The following is a 22,467-nucleotide window of genomic DNA, read 5'->3' as shown; positions in this document are numbered from 1 at the left end:
ATGAGTGGATCCTTACTCTGGTACTAAGTTGCGGTGTGACCTCTGGCAGGTCATTTCCCCTCTCTTGACCTCAATTTCCTCATCTAAAAATGAGGGAGGGAAGACCAGATGGTCAGTCATGACAGCTCTCCCTTCATTAATGGACCGTGGTGTTATGATTTGAGGAAGACTATGAATAACAGCTAACACGTTCTGAGAACTTACTTCATGGGTGTTCTAAGTGTTTCACATGTATGAACTCAGTTAATCCCGATGCTGAAAGCTCAAAGGTTGGGGGTGGGGGAGCTGCGTCCTCCTCCAGAAGTGGCTAAGAGGAAGCCGGGAGGCGGGAGGCTGCACCCACGGGCAGAGAACCTCAGTGCGGAGAGAGCCGCCTTTCATAGGAAAACAGTTTGTGCTCCTGACTAGGCCACCTTTCACCCCTTGCTCGAGTAACAGCCCGTTTGGTAAGGGTCAGGGATAAAGGGCTCATTCTTCCCTCTCCATGTGCAGGAAAGTCAGCCCTTGGTGTGGGGAGTCGTTTCTCAAAATAGAACATCCTCATATGGTTCCAAGGAGGCCCTGAGTCAGTCTCAGCTGGGACGGACTGAGGCCTCAGCCACGCGATCGAACCTTTGACTACTTACGTGCCCACGCGCACGCCCAGACACGTGCCCGCATCCACACCTTGCACACCTCTCCCACAGGGTACCAACTGGGGGTGCCTTAGCTCCATTTTAACATCCATAGCAAGAGCGTGGGATATGACCCAGAAAACAGTAACTTCCTGTTACGGGCCCTCAACAAAAAGCGCCTTTATTCGGGGCAGAGCTCTGGGGACCCCAGGGTTTGTGCCCAGCATGCTTAAGGACCCTGCACGAAACCGGATGTGGAGTGTGAGAGGTGAGGCGGGTGCCACAGGCCAGCCCCGGCCACTCCCGGCAGGCTAAATAGAAGCTTCAGTGCGGGTGAGGCAGCGGGTACTGCAGCCTCTCCTCTTTCAATGGCCTCTTCACCATGGGGAAAACGAGTCACTGACTCATTTGCAATTAGCTGACCTAACGGGACAGAATTTTCCATGCCAGAGTCTGTGGTAACAGAATTTTATTGTCACATTAGATATTTTGAGCCAGTCTCATTTCCAGGCAATTACTCTTCTGAGTCTGTGACACAACCCTTGGGCACAGCTGCATCCAGGGTCCTTGATTCGGCACAAAAGCCATAGTCTCTCGTGTTCTGGGGGAAGGAGGTTCCAAGTCCATCCTGTGACGTTTTACCTACACAAGCCAAGGCAGTGAGGACTGACAGGAGCTGCAAGTGGAGGCCTGGTCGGAACTGTAAGACCCCACGGCCCTGGCTGGGTGCTGTAGCTGGTTGGAGTGTCTTTCCGTGCACCAGAAGGTTGTGGGTTCGATTCCCAGTCAGGGCACATACGTAGGTTGTGGTTTGATCCCCGGTCGCGGCGTGTACGGGAGACAACTGATCGATGTTTCTTCCTCACGTCGATGCTTGTCTCTCTCTTAAAAAAAAAAAAAAAAAAAAATCAATGAACATGTCCTTGGGTGAGGATTTAAAAAAAAAAGAACTGTAAGACCCGCGGTCTGTAGGGGAGGAGGGAGCTGACAGCAATGGGGACAGAAAGGGTGAGGTTAATGAGCTGCACTTCCAGGAAGGGGTGGTCTTCCTCTCCCGTGTAGCTCAGCTGTGGGCCAGTCAGAGTAAGTGGGCAAAAGCGCCAGCCCTTCCACCATCTTGCGGTGTGATGTTGGGGATATGGTGGCGAGCCTGCGAACACCCAGCCAGGAGCTTATGGGAGAGACAGCTTCCAAGAAGAATGGTGACATCCCACCCCGAGGGGCAGAGGGTGGAGCATGCAGCTCCTGGAGATAGGATGTCTAGGCTGAGGAGGTGACATCTGAGCTGAGATGTGAAGAATGATAAAAGGGCAGACATGCCAGGGGCCTGGGGGTAGGCAGGGTGGTAAAGCAGTGTCCTAGGCAGAGGACAATGGTAGGACAAAATTCCCTGAGATGGGAACCAGCTTGGCATGGCACAAGACCAGGGCACGTGCGTGAGCTGGGGTGACGTGCGTCCAGGGAGCTTACTTGACACAATATCAAGAGGGGGAGGCAACCTTTTTGAAAAAATTACAAGACTGTTTTGTAATATTCCTCAATATTGGCTGTTTAATACCTGGGATCTTGCTTTCTTGAGCAGGGCCCAGTCTCCCTGTGGCCTCTCTGGGATTTAGAGTGGGTCCCCGGCTCGAACGGCACTGCTCAGGCCTGAGGGTCCAATATGGCTGCCACGGAGACAGCGGCCTGCGGCTTCCCGCAGCGGGTACCTGGGTGTACACTTCAGTGTTTCCGATCTGACTGGGGGTTACCCAAGCCTTGGTGTGCTGTCAGTAGTCACCTTGGCAACAGCCCTTGGTGCCTTCTCCCGTTGCGTTCCCAGACACCGTGCACACCCGTCTCCCTCTTTCCTACCTATTCTTTGGCTGTGAGTGGCTGTACTTGCTATGCAGGGCACGCTGTCCTCGGTAGGACAGACTCTACTACAAGTTGGATCTGTCCTTCTTGACCCGTGAGTCACTGGTTCTCTTCGCATGCCTCAGGTCTAACAGCCTCCCCCTGCTTCCTCGGGCTCCCACTCGGAAGAGGCAGAACCGCTCCCTTTGGCTCCCTCGACTACCAGCAGCAGCCATTGTTGTCATAACCTCTTCTCCCGGCTGTCTCGGCTTCAGCCTGTCTGTCTCCCTCGCAGGAGGCAGCCTCCCACCTAATCCCTCAGGGCTCCACTCTCCAACTGTCAGGGAAGACAGATGGGGAGCAGAAGAATTCACGCATTCACACACTCTCTCTCTCTCCCCCCTGCCCGCTGTCCTTGCCATCCTTGGTGACTGGCTCCTGTCCTTGGTGGGGTGGCCCTTAGCACAGCAAGGCAATCTTTGTGTGGACTGGCCAGCAACCTGGGAGCCTCAGAGCTCCTCCCCTGTCTCCCCTCTGATTGTACTAAAGGGCTTATTTGCATAGCTGTCTTGGGAACTGAAAAAGAAATGTAAAGCAGCAGCCTTTCACAGGCACTTCTCTTATTTCTAGTTCTTTCTAGAACCGCTTCCCCTCCTGGCGCTAGGAACACACCTGCTTTCCCGACCCTCATAAAAGCACATCCCCTGCCTTCTCAGCTGGCTTATCTTGACTCCTTCCACATTCACACACACCAAGCCCAAGAATTTGCCATTTCCTGCTTGAGTATCTTCCAGGACTCCAGTGAATATGAACCAAAAAGATAGATGTTCTTCAAATGATAGACTAACCTTTGAAGCTGTTGACTTGCTTCTTCTTCAAAAGCCTGCTTTTAGGCTACAGTTCATAACTGAAGTCAATGTAAAATGCTAATTTTAATGATGCCATTGTGTTTTACTTGGCAGTATTGTTCTCTTGTGTTGATGGAGTGGGACCGATCACGTCACCACAACTAATGATAAAACTCACAACCATCCTCCCATATCTACTTGGACGTGTTCTCATGTTCTTGTTCTCTCCCTCTCTCACATACACACATGCACACACTCTCCTGGGTCACTCCTGTATTCCCAGTAGAGCTATTCCTCCTTTGGGGTTTGACTTCCCAAGACATTCCAGATTAAGAGCACAGAGCCTGTATTACCGGTCGGGTGAACACCAGTCCAAATCTGGTTAAGAAACCCTTTGCATTTCTGTTGTTGGATACTTTCTACACTAAGGTTCAGTCTCTGAGAAGTTCACTGATTCCTTCCCATTGACTTTTGCTAATAGCATCTCAAGAAATTTAACTTAGAACAAATTGTGAATGTGACTGATATTGCATGTATATAACTTCAAGCTAATTTTAACTTTGTGGAATTTCTTTCCCTTCACCAAGTACCCTTTTAATAGCCCCACTTCCCGGATGGAGCCTTGTTTGATGAGCAGTACTCCCAGACTGCATCCTACCCCCGTCACCCCCCGATGGCCAGAGGTACCCACAGCCAACACGTGCTACACAAGCCCATCTGTGCATTCCACGAGGTACGGAAACTCTAGTGATATGTACACACCCCTGACCACGCGCAGGAATTCTGAGTATGAGCACATGCAACACTTTCCTGGCTTTGCTTACATCAATGGAGAGGCCTCCACAGGATGGGCTAAATGACTGTTCTCATAGGAATCCATATTTAATATTAATAAGTATTAATAATAATAAACCCATCCCCCCTCAAAGACTTTATACATTGTAACTTGTGAACCATTCCTAGGTGTCCATTTTCCTAGTGAATATGAAGCTGGGATTCAGTGTGGGATGAATAAACTTTAGTTCAGAAACAGGACTCACTAAACATCCATGAGATTGGGTTCCTGTAGCCAAGCCAGACTTGACTTTCTATAGAGCACTATCTTGGGCAGGCCAATCTGTGCCTTTCCCCTTTGTTCCATGACTTTGCTTTGTGTTGGCAACCACTCCCTGTAAGTTACTTATTTCCCTGTTGACAAAAGCTCTTTAGTCTTGAAGGATGGATACTGGAGACAGAATCTGGTTTGTGTTCTTGGATGGGCACATAATTTACCAAGAGCATTCGCATGGCCGTCTGTCTGTCATCTTACTGTACAACAAACAGCCCTCAGAGATGTTCTACACATCCCTTCTTCCTGGGGGTGCTCCCGGTGCACCGGGGCTAAATGGAGGTGTCTGGAAACTCTAGACTCCCTGTCACACTCATGTCTGTCACAGAACCTGCATTGTTTTGGAATGTAAGCACTGTCTAGAGGGAAGGAAGAGGCCTGTTCTATATGCCTTAAGTTGATTGAAGTTTGTAGGGGACCAGTTCTCCTCCATACAAGTATTTGTCCTAAGTTTGCACAATGGCTAGTGTCAGCAAAAGGCAGGGGAGGGGTTTTTTAAAGTTCTGTGAGAATGAGCATTGAGTACCGCACTCCGCTGTATTAACGTTGTGAAACTGGACGGACCAAGTTTCAAAGTGTGAAGATGACTCTCATGGTTCCTTCATAAGACTATAATAATTTCCGACACTTTGATAGAAAAAAAATTTCAAAGCTGTGCCTTTGAGCCTATACTATACTGTGTATGTGTGGAAATGAAAATGTATTGTACTTTTGGAAAATTTTTTTCTTAGGCATTTTTCTGTCAGATTTGTAGCAATTTGTGAGGTTTGTTAGAGCTTAACATAGGTTTTCTTTCTGTATTATAAAAAGCACCAAGCAATTATGGTGGACCTATTACCCTATGGGTAAGAAATAAATAGAAATCTGACATCGGATGTTTTAGCAATTTTTCTGTAAATAAAATCTTTGATCACACCCACTCAGTGTGATAATCATGTCTACAGCTAAAATGGAAATAGTTTTATCTGTACAGTTGTGCAAGATATGAATGGTTTCACACTCAAATAAAAAGTATTGAGATGACCTATCTTCATTTTGCATTTCATATGACCTCTGTCTGTGTGTATGTGATATAAATTCCACTCTGAATACTTAGTGTGTACGCAGGCAAAACAAAACTAAGGGGTCCAGTTCATCATCATCTTGTCATCAAACCATTATTAAAATTTGGATAGGCCCCACATGCAGTCCTTCAGCAACAATTTAGTACCCACAGCCTGGTTGAGGTTTGTAGGGGACCAAGTCTGCATACAAGGACTTAAGTTTGCACGATGACTAACGTCAGCAAGGGCAGGGCCCTTTCAGCTCTTAAAGGGAATATTGCTCTTCAATGCCAGCATCATTAAGAGGTCCCCTGGGACTTCGTTCATTCTGCTTTAATGACCACTGGGTGTAAAGATATTTCAAGTGCAGTGCTTTAAATGCTAATAAACTTCTGGAAAAGAACAAGTAACATTACTGAATACTTAATAAGCAACAACAAATTCTTCTCCAGCACTGCATTTTAATTCTAAGGCTGAGGGCTGAGGATATAAAGGCAAAATGTTTAAATGTTTTGCCCAAACTTTAAGAGTTTAGAATCTATGAGAGAGAGTTAGAGCCAAAGATTTCTAAAAATGGCAGTAGTGATGTTAACTAAAAGGCAGGAGAATCTGACAGCTCAATTTGTTGCATTTTGAAAGATTTATTTTGAAAGCCAAGCTCTTACTTGCTGTTACATAACACACTCATACCTGAAAATGATTTTAAGGTTAATATGATAAATTTTACAAAGCATCCCCTTAAAAAAAAATGAGCTATGTTGATCTGCCAAAAGAAGGTATGAGCTGGATTTCACACTCTGAGGGTAAATTAATTTGGTCTTTTGGCCATGATCCATTTGTTAGCTTTATATAAGGAAAGTAAAGAAGAATGAAACTTCAGAGTCAGTCACTGCATAAAACAAACTTGAGGATAGCCAGATGTCTCGCGCTCTTACAATCCTAAGCTAGTGTTCCAGATGAAAGGGTGGGGTAAGTTTGACTTTTGACTTACTAATCACACACACAAAAAAATTAATAATATTAATAAAGCAATTGCTGAATTCTCCAGCCAGGTAGCAGCAACACATAACACCCATATGCAAGTAACAGCCACAAGTTCCCTAAAGGCATGGATCTTTAGGCAAAAATAGTCACAATCAACAAGGCCCCGAATCCCAGAGAATAAAGTGGTCACTCCAAGAACTTGGCAAGGGAGGCAGTGTGCGCCTCCTCCCCACAGCACAGCCAAGAACGGGAGCCACCGGGCATTTTCTGCAGAGCACAAGCGGCCCTATGGCTTGGGAGGTGAGCGTTCTGCCTATGTTCCCAAATGGTCGCAACCTTCAACTTCCGAACTGAGAAGGATCTGATTAGGAAAAGGCAACAGCTGCTGTGAGCCCACTGACTCAAATGCACCTTCTCTCCCTCTCTGATGGGTCCTACCCCGTCACCAGGATGGGAATGGGCAAGGTTGGCAGCTGGGAGTGGGGCCAGTCACTTGTCAGAGGAAGAACAGAGGAGTCTTGGCAATAAAGGGACACTCCCCTCTTTAGGACTCTTTCTGAAAAGGACCCTGCCAGCTTGGAACTGGCTGGAGTCATGAACAGCAGCCAGGATGGCTCACCCACGTTGCAGGCCTGTGGCGTCCTAGGCATTCAGCCTGCTGTGTCCTTTGTCAGGCCTCTGAGATATCCCAGGTCTGAAAAGAAAGGGAGTCTGTGGCCCCTCTGAGACAGCAACCCAGTCTCAGGCCAATCAAAACTGTGCCACTGAGTAAGCCCAACCTAAATGGGGAGAGGGGCTGAAATCGTGTAAAGACAACTGAAAGGAAGCCTTGGCTTCACCACCATGTGACCTTGGAGGGGTCACCTCCCCACTCTGGACCTCAAGCAGGCATGTTACATGACTATGACATCCCAATTACAGTCTGTGAGCTGATGGCCCCGGGCCGGCAGATCTGGGTGAGGAGGGTGGACAGCTTAAGGAGAACAAAGAACGGCCTGGCAGCTGCGCAGGGACTCGGGAAGGCAGCCGCACGAGAGAAGGCGGCGGCTCCGCCAGCTGGTGCCCCAAACCGCGCGGCCCGTAGACCTGCGCCACCACCACCACCAGGAACCACACCCCAGCCCCTTCCTCATGCCCAGCCCCGCCCTCTCCAACACGGGTCTGGGCAGCAGTCTCCTGATATTTTCCCCATCCTGTCTGAGTCGTCCTTAATATCTGCTTTAAAGTGATGTCAATCAAAATGTCTCAAGTGAATCTGGAGAAGAGCAAAAACAGGCTGTCTGTCCCAGCTTCTTGCATTTCTTAAAGGCAGAATAGCAATTTTTTTTTTTTTTTTTAAATCCTGGAAGGAGATGGTACAAATACTCCCGTTACTGCAGGGGAAAGGGTGTGGACGGGTTACTGTAGGTCTCCTGAGGCATAGAGTTCCGACTCAAGAGTCTAAAGAATGCAAATCATCACTGGAAACTTGAAAAGGAAAAGGTGGATATACATACTGCCTTTACAATAAAGTAGGACTGAGGTTAATTCCCTGCTCCACGCAGAGGTTTTAGAAGGGGTACTCCTGCTCCAAGTGGGATTGGACTTCAGTGGTTCTCAGCCCTGGGTGCCTGTTTGTTACCGTCTCAACTTTTAAAAATACTGATGTATAAGGTCCCACTCACAGTAAATAACTGACCTGGAATGTGACCCAGGGCATCAGATTGTTTAAGCTCCCCAGGTGATTCTCATACGCAGCCAAAGTTGAGAAACACAAGCCCTTGCAGCCGGAAGTACTAAGAACCAGAGATGGCTGTTCCCTGGCCTTGCACCCCAGGTATTTTTTTTTTCAGGGTTCCAGTTTGTCCAGAGCGGAGAAGAGGGGCAATCCCCAATAACCCACACCAGTGATTTTCAACCCGTGTGCCGCAAGCACTTTTAAAACATGCAGTACCTGACTATATAGTCAGGGGCACTGATCTTTTTTCCCTTAGATTGTCCAAAAAAAAAAAAAAAAAAAAAAAAGACAACGGCCAATACAATAGCCATCCAATGTGAATGAATCATAACTACACCTATTTTTTTTTTTGTCAGATGGACAAAAAAATATATTCTTTGGTGTGCTGTAGAATATTACTAATTAGTTTACGTGTGCCGTGAGAGGATAAAGGTTGAACATCGCCGCCCTGCGCTATGGACAGGTCCCCTGCGGCCTTTCCCCGGTGGCACTGTCTGGCGGGCCCTGCAGGCCAGCGCACCTCCCTGCCTGCTCTCTACCCCGGCCCCTCTCTGCTCCAGCTCCTTGGCAGCCTCCCAAGCCCAGCCAGCTTGGACACGGCCCTTGTGGTTTCCTCTTCGTCCGAGGAGGTCAGAACCTTTTGTGCTTCATCGGGCTCCTCCCTGTGAAGCTCTCTGCCTGCACCTCCGTCCCCCACCCCTCAGCCTTCTCACCCCCATATTTTGCTGCTGCTGGTGGAGGTGGGACGGAAGACGTGGGCCCCAGGAGTTGAGAAAAGAGCTGTTGCTAGGAAGGGGGTGTGGGTGAAGAGAGGGGGTGGGCGGGAGAAACGGCGCTCCCTGGTTTTATTCCTCCCTTTGTCATCGTAAATGCCTCAAGAGCTAAAACCAGTGGTTTAAGAACTATTATGAAAAATAATGAGGTCTGACCGTGACAGCGGGGGTGAGGGAGGCAGCCTCAGGAACAGCTGCAGTGCTAATACCTGGGATTTATATTAGTCCCCTGATAGCCGGCAAAGCCGCGGAGTTTAGAAGGGTGAATTCTCAAGGAACCGCCGAACTGTGCCCCCGCCAGAAATGGTATCCAAACTGGCCTGGCTCCTGCTACACCTCTCCGAAAGGTAAACTGCAAAATGCCTTCTTACACCGAATGTAGCCAAAGCTGAAAGGCCATCTTTAAATGAGGAGAATGTGACCCACGTTCCTCCCCTTGCCCTCAGGGATGCATGGCACCTTTCTGAATTAGATACGCCCGAATCTACAGAGGCTACACATCCTGGGCTCTGCTATGTGCCCGGCACACCAGAGGCATCATCTCCACTTCTCCCAACCTCTTGGCACCATCAGTGGTATAATCGTTTCCGTTTACAGGTGACGGAATGCGGGCTCTGAGCAGTTTACTGCTTTGCCCAAGTCACACAATAAGTGGGAGAGCTGGGCGTGAAAACCAAGTCACCCTATTCCAGAGTCTGTGTTCTTCGTACCCTAGCACACGGCCTGCCTCCACCTTCCACCCACCCTGTCCCCCCGTTCCTCTCTCCCAAGTGGCTGTGCAGTTTTTAAATCAACCTTGACCATGATCACAGAACCTACTGGGGTTGAAGAGTTTCACAGGTTCTGGGAAATTCTGGGGTGCTAAATGAAGAACAGTTCCTAAGCGGGGCACCGGATCATCCCCCACCCCCAAGGTGGCAGTCCACTCATGGTAAGTTAACAGCAGACTAGCTTTCCCTCTGTCATTTCCCAGGGTACATACAAACCATTATCAAGGATCAAGATTTGGTCATTCTATAGAGAAAGGGGAACAAAAGAAAATCAATAATAATGTAAAAAAAAAAAAACAGGTCACAGGAGGATTTTTATTACCAGGTCGAAAAAAAGCTCTGCAGGGGAGGTACAATGAGCCAAGAATTCACTAGAATGAAGTCATTTGCGGGGGGGTGGGGGGTGGGGGGTACTGGCTACCTCTTGCTGTTCAGGTCACTACCCTTTGACAGCCATGGCCTCTGACCTCAACAGCCCTACAATTCTGTTTTGACTGACCCTGAAACCCATGAAATTCAGATGTAGGCATTGCCCAAAAGTTGAGATAAAGCTGACTAATATGGGAAAAGCTCCCGGTATGTGCCCCCAGCTGAAAGGAGCTGGCAGTTCTTTGGCTGTAGATGCAATTCATTCTGTCTTCCTCCTTTCAGGGAAAAGCTAATCCTTCACAGGCAACTCAAGGGGAAGACAAAAATGTGTTGATGATGAATGGCAATAATCCTTTGTCCACTGCCACCTCCTCCTAGGGTTGAACCTTAAGAGTTTAATCAAATGTTGGTAAGTAAATTAATGCTTTACTGCATAAGGAGTTAAAAAGGAAGTGGCGGGGAGAAGGGGTTTGAGGATATGTTTCCTCTGACATGCGCATCTCAAAATCTTAATTGCAAAGACATTGATACGGCGTATGCGTGTATTGTTTTAGACTCCTTATTTACACACGTATGCACATACACATACACACAGTCACTATACCAAAACTGTCTTATGTCAAAGCAGGTCAATGTTAAAAGACATTAACGCCAAGTTTAAAGACCAAAGCAGTGCGTTGGAATTACGCTTCGGTTAAAAACCCCACCACCACCAACAAAACATATATTTGTACAGCAATAGGAATAACATGACCTTTATCCCCACATCCTCGCATCGCTAGGAGGGAGGTTGCATTTTTCATTCCAGCTTAACTAACAGTTGAGTGGCCACTCCATGCCCAGGCCTGCTGTGCCGGCCACTCTGACAGCCATCTCTTTCTGCCCTTACAGCACCCTGCAAAGCAGGTATTATTATGCTCATTACAGTTGGAAAAAAAAAATCAATGCTCAAAGAGGGCAAGTGACTTATCCCTGAATACCCAGAGATAGAGTTAATATTTAAACTAGAGAGTTTTGGCTTTCAAGTATTCCTGTTAGATACAAAAAAAAAAAAAAAAAAAAAAAAGGTTGCCACAGGGTTTTAAGGAATTTGACAAATGATCGGCTTCTGAGACTCACACACTGAGTCATGACTACAAACCAGGTTTTCCAGTTCCCAGTCCAGCTTCTTTCGCCACATTACAGTATTGCCACCCAAAGCGCTGGGTTTTCCCAAGAGGTGTTTGGATGGGATTCCAAGCCAACGAGATGCAAATAGGTCTGACCCACATTCCAGCTCTTGGATAAGTAAAAACTCCTAAAGGGCAGAACCCATTTTGTGGGCTTAGTTTGGTCTGACAGCCAATCAATATTGAACAGTTATAGGTACCTGTGCCGGGGACTAACAGCATGGGCTCAATTTTAGCGGTTACAATGCTGGGACTGTTACTGGGGAGCCTCATCAGGGGGCCGAAAGGCTGGATCAGGTAGTTACAGATTTTTAAAGGTTAAAAACTCTGAAGTGATTTAATCCAACCCTAACTTTATGAGAGGCTCTGACAGCCTCTGACAACAGTCCCTCCTTTCCTGTTTCCCAGTTCTGATTAACGTGATAGAGATAGTGTTTTCAGGACCATAACATGTTGAAGTTGGGTTGGCTGGTCATAGAATCATCACTGATTATGAAATGTCAGATTTAACTTTTCCTTATTCCACTGACCAATTGACCTCTTAAGAAATCTCCATTGCTGGCTTTCAAGTTCAACCAAGTTGGTACATTTCTCAATAAGCGTCCCATTAGTTTTCACTTTCCTGAATTTTTCTCATGGCACTTCCCCCTATCTGCTAAGCCCTCTAAATTCTCTCTACTACTCTCCCTTTACAGTTCGCCTTCTCCAAGAAGGATTCTCTGTTTACTCTTTTTTTTTTTTTTAAGATTTTATTTATTTTTAGAGAGAGGGGAAGAGAGGGAGAAAGAAGGGGAGAGAAATTTCAACATGTGAGAGAAACATCAATTATTTGCCTCTCGCATGCACCCGACCAGGAACCTGGCCTGCAACCCAGGCCTGTACCCTGACTGGGAATTGAACCTTTGGCCTTTTGCTTTGCACCCAACCCGCTGAGCCTCACTGGTCTGGGCTCATTACTCTTTTCCCCCTTCAATGTTTATCTTGCTTTGATTTGCATAATACTTAGGTTCGATTTGCTTTTTCCTATCAGTAGAAAAGATTTGCTGGTTTGCCTGGATGTTTCTTTTATCCCCAAAGGACAGGATAAGTTGTTTCTACTTGTTTAATGCATGGGCAACAGCAGACCCTCCATATCACCCTGCCCAGGCTCTGTAGCTTCAGCTCCACTGGAGAGGACACTCCAGCGTCATCGCAAGATGTCGATTCAACACGGGAGGAGACAGATACCGTGTCACTCCCGAGTCGGACTGCACAGCCATTCTCGGCGGTGCAGATAGACTCTTAAGAAGCTACACCATCGTCTCTCGAGACGGACGGCTGCCGACGAATTCTGGCTCCAATGATCACCACATACAGAGTGGGGCAAGAGTAGGTTTACAGCTGTTCATATGGAAAATAATACAATTAATAAGTAATAATACAACTATAAATCAACTTTTGCCCACCCTGAATTTGTTTATGGATCAAAACATGATAATTAACTTTGTTATAAAAAGGACATTTCATTCTTGGTAGAAAATGAAATTAAAATAAATTTCGTCTTGCTGGGTCATTCCCATTTCTCAGAGACTAATGAGTCACATGCACTTGACTTTGAGAGTCTATCAAAAAACTAGTTCAGTAATTGATACTCTATTAAAATATTGGTCCACTGGTTCTGAACCCTGGCTGCTCACTCAGATCAACAGAGAAGGTTTTAAAACTACCAGTACTCAGGCCTCATCACAGATCAACTAAATCAGAATCTTCGCAGGTATGCCCAAGAAATAATTTGCATATAGCATATTGATATTTAATTTGCACATATTGATTTTTACAATTTCACTATTAATAGATTTTTCTAAAGAATGAGAATGTTCAAATATGGTTTTGTTGTTCTTCGGATCACAAAATTTTAGAACTGAGAGAGAACTAAAATATCTGACTCAATTCCTTTATTTTACAGCTGAGGACACCATGGCTTAAGAAAAACTGAGAGAGTAGTCTCACACTGTGGTGTGGTGGTTGCTGAGTGACAGATCGTATCTTGAATTAGTGGAATTCTCTGACTTCCAATTCTAGAGCTGTAGAGACTGGACTAGTTTTTAAATTTCTGCTTTCTTCTATAAAAAAGGTCTAAAAATTATTGCACATTTATTGAGAAACAGAAAGAAACGTTGATTAGATGTTCCCATATGTGCCCAATGGGATCGAACCCGCAGTCTAGGTATGTGCCCCGAGGATGGAACCCACAACCTTTTTGGTGTATGGTACGACACTCCAACCGACTGAGCCACTCGGCCAGGGTGGAATATTTGGATTTTAAAAGCTGTTGGCACCAGGGGCTCCTTAAAGATCTTCAGCCGGGCACATCCCAACTAACGCATTGTCATGGCAAAGGAAATGCTACAGCAGGATATATTGAAGTCCAAATAAATGACTAGTGTCTATCTGTAGGCTTTCTTCATTGGCCCTGACCTATAACTCCACAACATTCTATGCTAGCTGAACCCAGAGCACTTCTAGACCTTAATTATACCACTTTTAAGCCAACTTATTGCTTAGGAACAAGCTAATCAACATCCTGGACTTCCGTTTTCTCTTAAAAAAAGAAAAAGAAAAAGACAGTGTCTGTGCTTTTGACCTTGCATTTTTCAGCTATTATAAGGATTAAATCAAATGATGTAAGTAGAGATATTTTGAGACTAGTAAAACACTATTGATAAATACGTATAGAATTATTATATTACTATCTTTCAGAACAATGACTTGTGACTATATATTTGTTGCTTTGATTATCCAATCTCTAAATCCTAGTTCCTTAATACCATGCCACCCAAGAATTGACAGGAACTGGAGTTAGTGCTGGAGTAGGGGCTCCAGTCACTAAAGTATCACATAACTAAATATTCAGGGAGGTAAAGTGACGTAGTGACCCAGGGATTTAGCTAGTGTAGGCTCTAGTCCCAGAGTCTGCTTTTAACTATTGACTTTGGACAAGTCATTTAATTTTTCTGGGACCAGAGTCTCGTCAGTGGTCAAAGGATGACTTGAATTAGAGTCAAAGCTCCTTTTGATTTATAAAATCAGAATATTAGTGCTTAATTAAAATTACTAAAGTGCAATTTCCCAAGCCATTAATTCATGTGGTTTTGTATTTTTTTTAAATCTCTTTTTAGAAGTACAGGGTTGGAGCCTAAAAACATAAGCCTATTTCTGTTAAATAGACATTTCAAACAGATGTGTAAAGACTCTCTTTGAAAGAAACAGCTCTCCTCAGATACTTTATGCTTGTTAGTATCCTGTCAGGGAGCCCTTGCTCCAAAAATAAATATATGGTCACCCAAAAAGCACAAAATACAGTACTGGACACAGAGGAGGCACCCAAATACTGTTATGTTACAGCTCTCAGTTGAGCCCCAGTTTGTGTTACTTAACCCATCTGAGCCTGTTGTCTTATCCATAAATGGAACAATATCTTCCTCAAGGATCCAGTGAGATAGTGTACATTAAAATGTTTTGTGAACTGTTCAAAACAATTGCAAAATGCTACTATTACCTAAGCAATGTAGCTTACTATATATACCATGATCTGTCTAAAAAGTGTGCTTTTTCAAGATAGATTAAAATCTGACTTGGTTTATTAACAAATATTCTCAATAAATCCACAGAAAGATCTAAAGCTCCATGAGCTCTGATTCCATATTTGGTTTTATCTCCAAAATCCCAAAGCCTAGCACTATATCTGACACACAGAAGAAACACAATAATCATCAGATGAATACATTTTTGTTCCTCTTCAGCACAGCTCAGGAGGTAGACATAGGCAGGAGAAGCATTAGAGATGATTTCTGGTAAAGGTTGCTTGGATCAGAAAACTGGAAACTACTTGGAGAATTCCCCCAGTCTCTAACAAATAGCTTGGGAAAGTAAAAAGAACATAGACTCTGCTTTCAAATTTAGTTTCCAAATTCTGCAATCTTGGTAAATTAATCTATTAACCTAAGACTCAGTTTCCTCATCTTAAGATGAGAACAGTACCTCCCTCCTAGGGCTAAGCACTAGAATAGAAGGTCTATCAGGGCAGGGACTTACTTCGCTTGGGGCCCACTGTCTCTACACCACACAGTACTGGGCTTCATAGAACAGTGCCTGGCACAGCATAGGTTATCAAATATTTGCTGACTGAATTTGTGAGACATTGACTGAGGCAATACAGCTAAAGGAACAGAATGCCTGCCCGTAGCAAACACTTAGCAAGTGTGAGCCTCTATCCTCATCCCCATCCCCATCCCCATCATCACTACTATTACCAGTATATCAGCATTATTATGTTACTAGTGGTTGTAGGGCAGCCACCTTCGGGAAAAGACCCAGATTCAAATCTCAAATTCTCCTTTCACTGGCTATGTGCCTTAGAGCAAACTGCTTAACCCATTCAGGTTCCTTTGGTTCCACCAAAGTCTTTGAGTCGTGAGAATGTGAGGCTGTATGGAACCCACCTACCACTCTCCCACTGAATCTGGAGCTCAGGTGGCAGCTGATACATGACAGAGATTAAGGAAAAAGAATCACCAGCTTCCAGTCAAGATGGTGGGGTAGGTAAATGCGGTACTTGCATCCTCCCACAACCACACCAAAATTACAACTAAACTACAGAACAACCATTCAGGATTGCCTGAAATCTAGCTGAACAAAAGTCTTACAACTACGGACATACAGAAATAGAAGTCACATCGAGACCAGTAGGAGAGATGGAGATGCAGAATGGGCAGGTCCGAAACCCACATGTGGCAGATAAAAAATCAGGAGGGATATCTTGGCTGTGGAGGCCCCCCCTGAAGAGCAAGTGGTCCCAGTCCCACACCAGGCCAGGAAGAGAAACCACCATAACTTGTGGCTGTAAAAACCAGCAGGGATTGTGGCTGAATGCGACAGAGGCTTCTGGAATCCCAGGCATTCTTCTTATAGGGCCCATGCACAGACTTGCTCAGACTCACTCCCTCTGAGTTCCAACTCTGGGGCAGCAGTTCCAAGGGCACTAGGGACATGTGAGGAGAAACTGAATTGTCTGGCATTAGGACAAGGGGTGGAGGGGTGGCTTTCTCCCAGAGGGAAGTGCTGGCAGAGGCTGCTGGTCCTTTGCTGAGCCCTTTCTCCACAGAGCCATTTAGGCAGGCATCATATCTGAGGGTCCATCAACCTGGCTCACACTGATCATCTCTCCCAGAGACCCTGCTCCACGCAACTTGTGGTCCCACCCAAGCTGTTTTCAGTGGTTTTTCCATATGAATAGCCTATCTCGGTTCATGCCTCAGACTTTCCTAAAACCTCTCAAAAAGCAGCATCTGGCCTCAGTATGCCCTGCACCACTCGCTAAGTGGACTCAGGCCTAGCACTAGTGGCAGCGAGCCTTGGTTCACAGCTTGGCCTCTTCTGGGCACCTCCAAGCCTAGTACAAGTAGCAGTCATCTGCAGATAGCTTTGTAGCTTATGCCAGGTAGCCCCAGGCAGAACACAGGCAGTGGATGACCTTGGCACACACCTCCCAGGAGGCCCTAGAGTCATCGCACCTGGTGCACAGCTTCAGACCATGTCAAAGCACCACCCAACTACCTCCATAAGTGACACACTCAAGGGGCAAACTCAGCAGGCACCAGAGCCCTGCTGAAATAAGTACTGCTCATGGGGTGGTTGCAGCTAGTCCTTGCAGCTAATTGGCCTGAGGGTAAATCCCTTCCATTGACAGCAATCACGGCTCAACTACAACAGGAGGGAGTATACAGCCCACACAGGGAAAGGGGTGGGTAGGGGAGGGGGCACACCTGGAGTGCCCAGCTTGGATGAACAGAGAGGCTGTGCCACTGGATCCTAAGGACACCTACTACATTAGGCCACTCTGCTGAGCCTGGGAGACCTAGCAGCTCTATCTAATACAGAAAAACAAACACAAGGAGGCTGTCAAAATGAGACAAAGAAATACGGCCCAAATTAAAGAATAGAACTCCCGGAGAAGAACTAAACAAAATGAAAACAAGCAATCTACTAGATGTAAAGTTCAAAACACTGGTTATATGGATGCTCAATGAACTTAGTGAGAACTTCTGTGGAATAAAAAAGGTCATGGAAACCATAAAAAAGAGCCAGTCAAAAATGAAGGGTGCATTAACAGAAATGAAGAATAATTTACAGGGAATCAACAGCAGAGCTGATGAAGCTGAGAATCATATCAGTGATTTGGAATTTAAGGAAGCAAAAAACAATCAAGGACTTCCAGCCAAGATGGAGGTGCAGGTAAACACTCTGCGTCTCCCTCCACAACTAAGAAGGAATACAACTACCTCAAAACTGGGGACAACAAGAAGTTCCAGAAAATCAAGCTGCATGGAAGTCCAACAAACAAACATAAAGAAGAGATACTCATCCAGACAGGTAGGAGGAGCGGAGCCAGGGCAGAGAGGATGCAGTGTGGAGGTGGCAGTGTGGCAGTGACAGTGGCTGTGGCTGGCCAATGGAAAGCACAGTCACACATTAAAAAAAGGAGAAAGGGAAACCTGGGAACAATCCCAGCCCCAGAACAGACTGTGCAGCTCATAGCTCTAGCACAGGAGGAAAATAAAGCCACATTGGTTCTGACTGTGAAAACCAGTGGGGGTTGGGATGGAGGAAGAAACTGCCGGTCTCTCAGCAGAACATCTGCAGACCCACCCACTCTGGGAACCGTGACCAGGGCAACAGCTAGAGAGGTGCCAGTCCCATATAGAAGTGGGAGAAGTGCCTGGAAAAGGGGCAAGTGCTGAGCAAGTGGCATTGTTCCCTCTTAGACAGCACCCCCCACATACAGCACCACAATGTGGTGAAACAGATCACCCTGTACTGACAAATATCTAAGGCTCTGCCCCTTAAAATATAACAGGTGCAACAGCTCTACCTAAGACCAGAGGCAAACTCAGAAGCCTGTCAAGTTGAGGAGACAGAGAACTATGGCCCAAAAGAGGGAACCTTGGTTCCAGTGGGAGAACTAAGCAACAAGGAGAGAGCCAACCTAATAGATGTAGAGTTCAAAACACTGGTGGTAATGATGCTAACAGACCTGACAGATATGCTTGAGTATGGCAAACGCAGAAGTGAAGAAGTAAAGGCTAAGGTAAATGAAACGAAGGAAAATCCACCTGAAACCAATGGTGAAGGGAAGGAAGCCAGAGTTCAAATCAATGATTTGGAACATAAGGAAGAAAAAACAGTCAACCGAAATAAGAATTAAAATAAAACGAGGAGAGGCTTAAGAACTTTTGAGACAACTTTAAAAGTGCCCACATCCGAATCACAGGGGTGCCAGAAGGAGAAGAAGAGCAAGAAATTGAAAACTTATGTGAAAAATAATGAAGGAAAACTTCCCTAATTTGGCAAAGGAAATAGACATACAAGTCCAGGAAGCACAGAGTCCCAAACAAGCTAGACCCAAAGAGGACCACACCAAGACACATCATAATTAAAATGCCAAAGGCTCAAGATAAAGAATCTTAAAAGCAGCAAGAGAAGAGAGTTACCTATAAAGGGGTTCCTATAAGACTATCATCTGATTCCTCAAAAGAACTTTGCAGGTAGGAAGAAACTGGCAAGAAGTGATGAAAAAGTAAGGACCTACAACCAAGATCACTCTATCCAGCAAAGCTGTCATTTAGAATGGAAGGGCAGATAAAGTGCTTCCCGGATAGGTAAAGCTAAAGGAGTTCATCATCACCAAGTCATTATTATATGAAATGTTAAAGGGACTTATTTAAGAAAGAGAAAAAGATCAAAACTATGAACATTAAAATGACAACAAACTCACAACTATCAACAACCGAACCTAAAAATATAAAAATAAAAACAAACTAAGCAAACAACCAGAATAGGAACAGAACCATAGGTATGGGGATCATTTTGAGGGTTATGAGCTGGGAGGGGGAAGAGGGAGAAATGGGGAAATGGTGCCGGGATTAAGAAGCATGATTGGTAGGTTCAAAATAGACAGGGGGAAGTTAAGAATAATATAGGAAAAGATGAGGCCAAAGAACTTATATGGACAACCCATGGACATGAACTAAGGGGGGGGGGATTGCTGGAGGGGAGGGGGCTACTGTAGAGGGGAGAGCAAAGGGCAAAGAAATTGGGACAACTGTAATAGCATAATAAAAAAAATACATTTTTAAAAAACACCCAATCAAAACAGCAAAAAGGAAAAAGAATTCAAAAAAGTGAGGATAGTGTAAGGATCCTCTGGGACGATTTCAAGCATACCAACAGTACCATCATGGGGATGTCAGAAGGAGAAGAGAGAGCAAGAAATTGAAAACCTATTTAAAAAAATAATGAAAGAAAACTTCCCTAACCTGGTAAAAGAGATAGACCTACAAGGTAGGAAGTGCAGAGGGTCCCAAAAATGTTGGACCCAAAGAGGACCACACCAAGACACTTTATAATTAAAATGTAAAAGGTTAAGATAAAGAGAGAATCTCAAAAGCAGCAACAGAAGAGCAGTTAGTTATCTACAAGGGAGCTCCCATAGCACTGTTGGTTGATTTTTCAACAGAAACATTTCAGGCAAGAAGAGACTGGCAAAGAATATTCAAAGTGATGAAAAACAAGGACCTACAACCAAGATTACTGTATCCAGCAAAGTTATCATTTAGAATCAAAGGACAGATAAAGAGCTTCCCAGACAAGGTAAAGCTAAAGGAGTTCATCATCACCAAGCCATTATTATATGAAATGTTAAAAGGTATTCTTTAAGAATTAGAAAAAAAACATGACCAGTAAAATGGTATACATACCTATCAATGATTGAATCTAAAGAAAATAAACAAGCAGAACAGAAATAGCCTCATACAGAGAATGTTTTGACAGTTGCCAGATGGGAGGGGGGTTGGGAGGGATGGGTAAAGAAGATGAAGGGATTAAGAAATAATAAATTGATAGCTACAGAATAGTCATAGGGATCTACAGTACAGCATAGGGAATATAGTCAATAATATTCTAATACTATGTATGGTGTCAGGTATGAGATATGTCAGGATGATTACCTAGGAAGTTCTAAGTCATCTCTGGCCTGTACAACTGAAACTAATATAATATTGTATGTCAACTTTAATTGAAAAGTAAAAAATGGTTTAAAAAAGGTATTAAAAATGGCTGCATGCCCTTCCATATAGATAACTACCTGCAGTTTCCCGCATTACTGTACCTCTATATATTACACGGGAGGAGGGAAAGAATTTGAAAGAGACTGAAACCACTAAACGAGAAAAGAGGGAATTAAACCGGAGCTTCACAGTTCCCATCAAAGGTTGACAGTTTCCGCGACTGTCAACCAGTCCAACCAGCCAAGGCTCCAGCGGGATAGTCAGCTCCGTAAGGAACAAAAAAGAGGCAGAGCCTAAGCTTAGACCCACCCCCTAACGGTTTCCTGGCCGCTGGCCTCAGGGGCCACCGGACTCCCGTTTCCGGCCATTGCAGGACCACAGTACCCAGCATGCCTTTGGAGGGAAGTCTTTCCCTCTGGATGACTACTAATCCCGGCATGCCACTCGGCACTCCGGTAAATTAGGTGGAATAGTGGAATGACCCCATTGCACGCAGGGAATTGTAGTCCATTTGGCTGCTGTCTCTTGGTGGGGAGGGGAAGAGCCGGGTCGTTCTCCCCAGCTGAGAAGAATGATTCATAGAGGAGGGTCAGGAGAGAACAATTCTGTCTGTGAAAGCCCTCTAAAAAGGCTGGACTCTTTTTCGAGGCAGGGAGAGCCAGAAAAGCAAGCAGGACCTCGGGCCTGACCCCGCCTCAGGCCGCTCGGCAGGCCCGTATCGCGTTCTGGGCCTTGTCGGGGGCGGCCTCGAGACTCTGGTTGCTGGGGGACCGGTGACGTCGCGGGGTGAAAGTTGAGGGGCGGTGACGTCGGGCCCGGCCGGGCGGAGGCTGGCGGGTTGGAGGCAGGAGGGAGGGAGGGAAGGAGGGAAGGAAGGAAGCTGGGAAGGAGCGAGCGAGCGGGGGCGCGAGGCGTTTACCTGGAGGCAGCGGCTTGGGCGCGCAGAGCGGCCGCGGCTCCCCCGCACCTGCGGCCATGGATGAAGAGCGCGCCCTCTACATCGTCCGGGCCGGCGAGGCGGGGGCTATCGAGCGGGTTCTGAGGGATTACAGCGATAAGGTAAAGAGCCCTGGCCCGGAGCTTGCGGTATAGCGCCCCCGGGCCGCCCTCTGGGCTTGCACCGCGCATCCTTCCCCACCCCCCTCATTCCGGGGATGCGCATTACTCTCCCTGAAAAAAGCGTTTCCGGCTTGGGCATGCGTGTTTGTGCCCCCAGCCCTTGCCAGCCTTGCATCCCGCATCCCCCTGCCCCCACTCTGGCGCCCACTCCTCTGATTCCGGCCCAGCAGCCTGTCTTGCGGTCTTCCTCCCAAGCGCGCAAGTCACACCCCCGGAATCCCTGGATGTGCGTCTGTGCCCTGTGCCCCACGCATGGATGGTTAAATGCACGCCAGGCTGCCTCACCTGTATAGCGTAAAAATATGTGCCTCTGTGCGGAAACACGGCCCTTTACATGCCTAAGACGTATCAGCACGTCTTGGTGTTCTTTATGTACCTGGAGCACTGTGCAGTTTTCAAGGCGTGATGTCTCATGTATGGTCTAACTTGATTCTCAGAATGTTTATATGGGAGATGGTATTGTCCTCCCCATTTTATAGATGAGAAAATCGAGGCGCAAAGTACTGAAATCATGCCAAGGTCATGGACGTGCTATGTTGTAAGTGGGGTGGAGAATCTAACTCCTAATAGCACCTATTCTTTGTATCGCATTAACAGCTTTCCCATCCGTTATCTCATTTAATCTCAACCGCAGTCCTAGGAGGTTTTATCTGCGTTTTGCAATTGAGATTCTTGATTGGTTAAGTAACTTGCCCAAGGTCATACTGGTGAGCTGGGATTCCAGCCTAGGTCTTCAGATCATTCATTGTTCTTAACACTGTGCAGCTCTGCAGTAGCAAGGTATTTTGTTATAAATCCCAGCCACTTCTCTGACTCGCTGTCCTAAAACCGTTAGCTCTCCGTTACTTGGCCTTCTAGGAATTTTATATGCTTACTTCAAAAGGGAGCGTACCACGCCTTTATTCTTCCATTTAGAAGACTCCTTTACAAGAATAACTGACTACTCCCTCTGTGAAAACACATGCAGCACCAAGTCACACCCTGGATATAAGCTCTTTCTTCCTTTCGTTTGC

At 46.0% G+C, this 22,467-nt stretch overlaps 2 protein-coding genes and 1 long non-coding RNA gene across 6 annotated transcripts in view; 2 read left to right on the top strand and 1 right to left on the bottom strand.

Annotated features, from left to right (window-relative positions):
• RFX4 (regulatory factor X4) overlaps positions 1 to 4,228 on the top strand; it is a 133,706-nt gene extending 129,478 nt beyond the window's left edge. Inside the window, exon 18 of the mRNA XM_090272568.1 lies at positions 3,886 to 4,228. Within this exon, the coding sequence (XP_090128694.1) occupies positions 3,886 to 4,158 (273 nt within the window). The 3' untranslated portion in view covers positions 4,159 to 4,228. The remainder of the gene's footprint in view (positions 1 to 3,885) is intronic.
• On the bottom strand, positions 1,067 to 21,496 carry LOC150011125 (uncharacterized). The gene is made up of 2 exons (XR_016510428.1): positions 21,255 to 21,496; positions 1,067 to 1,498 (listed from the first exon to the last, which is right to left on the bottom strand). It is a non-coding gene; the product is annotated as an uncharacterized LOC150011125 (long non-coding RNA).
• RIC8B (RIC8 guanine nucleotide exchange factor B) overlaps positions 21,186 to 22,467 on the top strand; it is a 100,524-nt gene continuing 99,242 nt past the window's right edge. For 2 of the 4 annotated variants that reach the window (XR_016510427.1, XM_090272566.1), the window contains exon 1: positions 21,186 to 21,394. Coding sequence is in view for 3 of the 4 variants with exons in the window: in XM_090272566.1 (XP_090128692.1) it covers positions 21,311 to 21,394 (84 nt within the window). In the remaining variant the exon portion in view is untranslated. The remainder of the gene's footprint in view (positions 21,395 to 22,467) is intronic. The other 2 variants (XM_090272567.1, XM_090272565.1) reach the window with 1 other exon arrangement.

This window comes from Furipterus horrens, unplaced genomic scaffold, assembly GCF_987537825.1.
Source record: "Furipterus horrens unplaced genomic scaffold, mFurHor1.1.pri manual_scaffold_4, whole genome shotgun sequence".
In the NCBI taxonomy this organism is placed as follows: domain Eukaryota; kingdom Metazoa; phylum Chordata; class Mammalia; order Chiroptera; family Furipteridae; genus Furipterus; species Furipterus horrens.
Note: the sequence above shows the minus strand (reverse complement) of the source record. Positions and strands in the feature narration are given on the sequence as shown.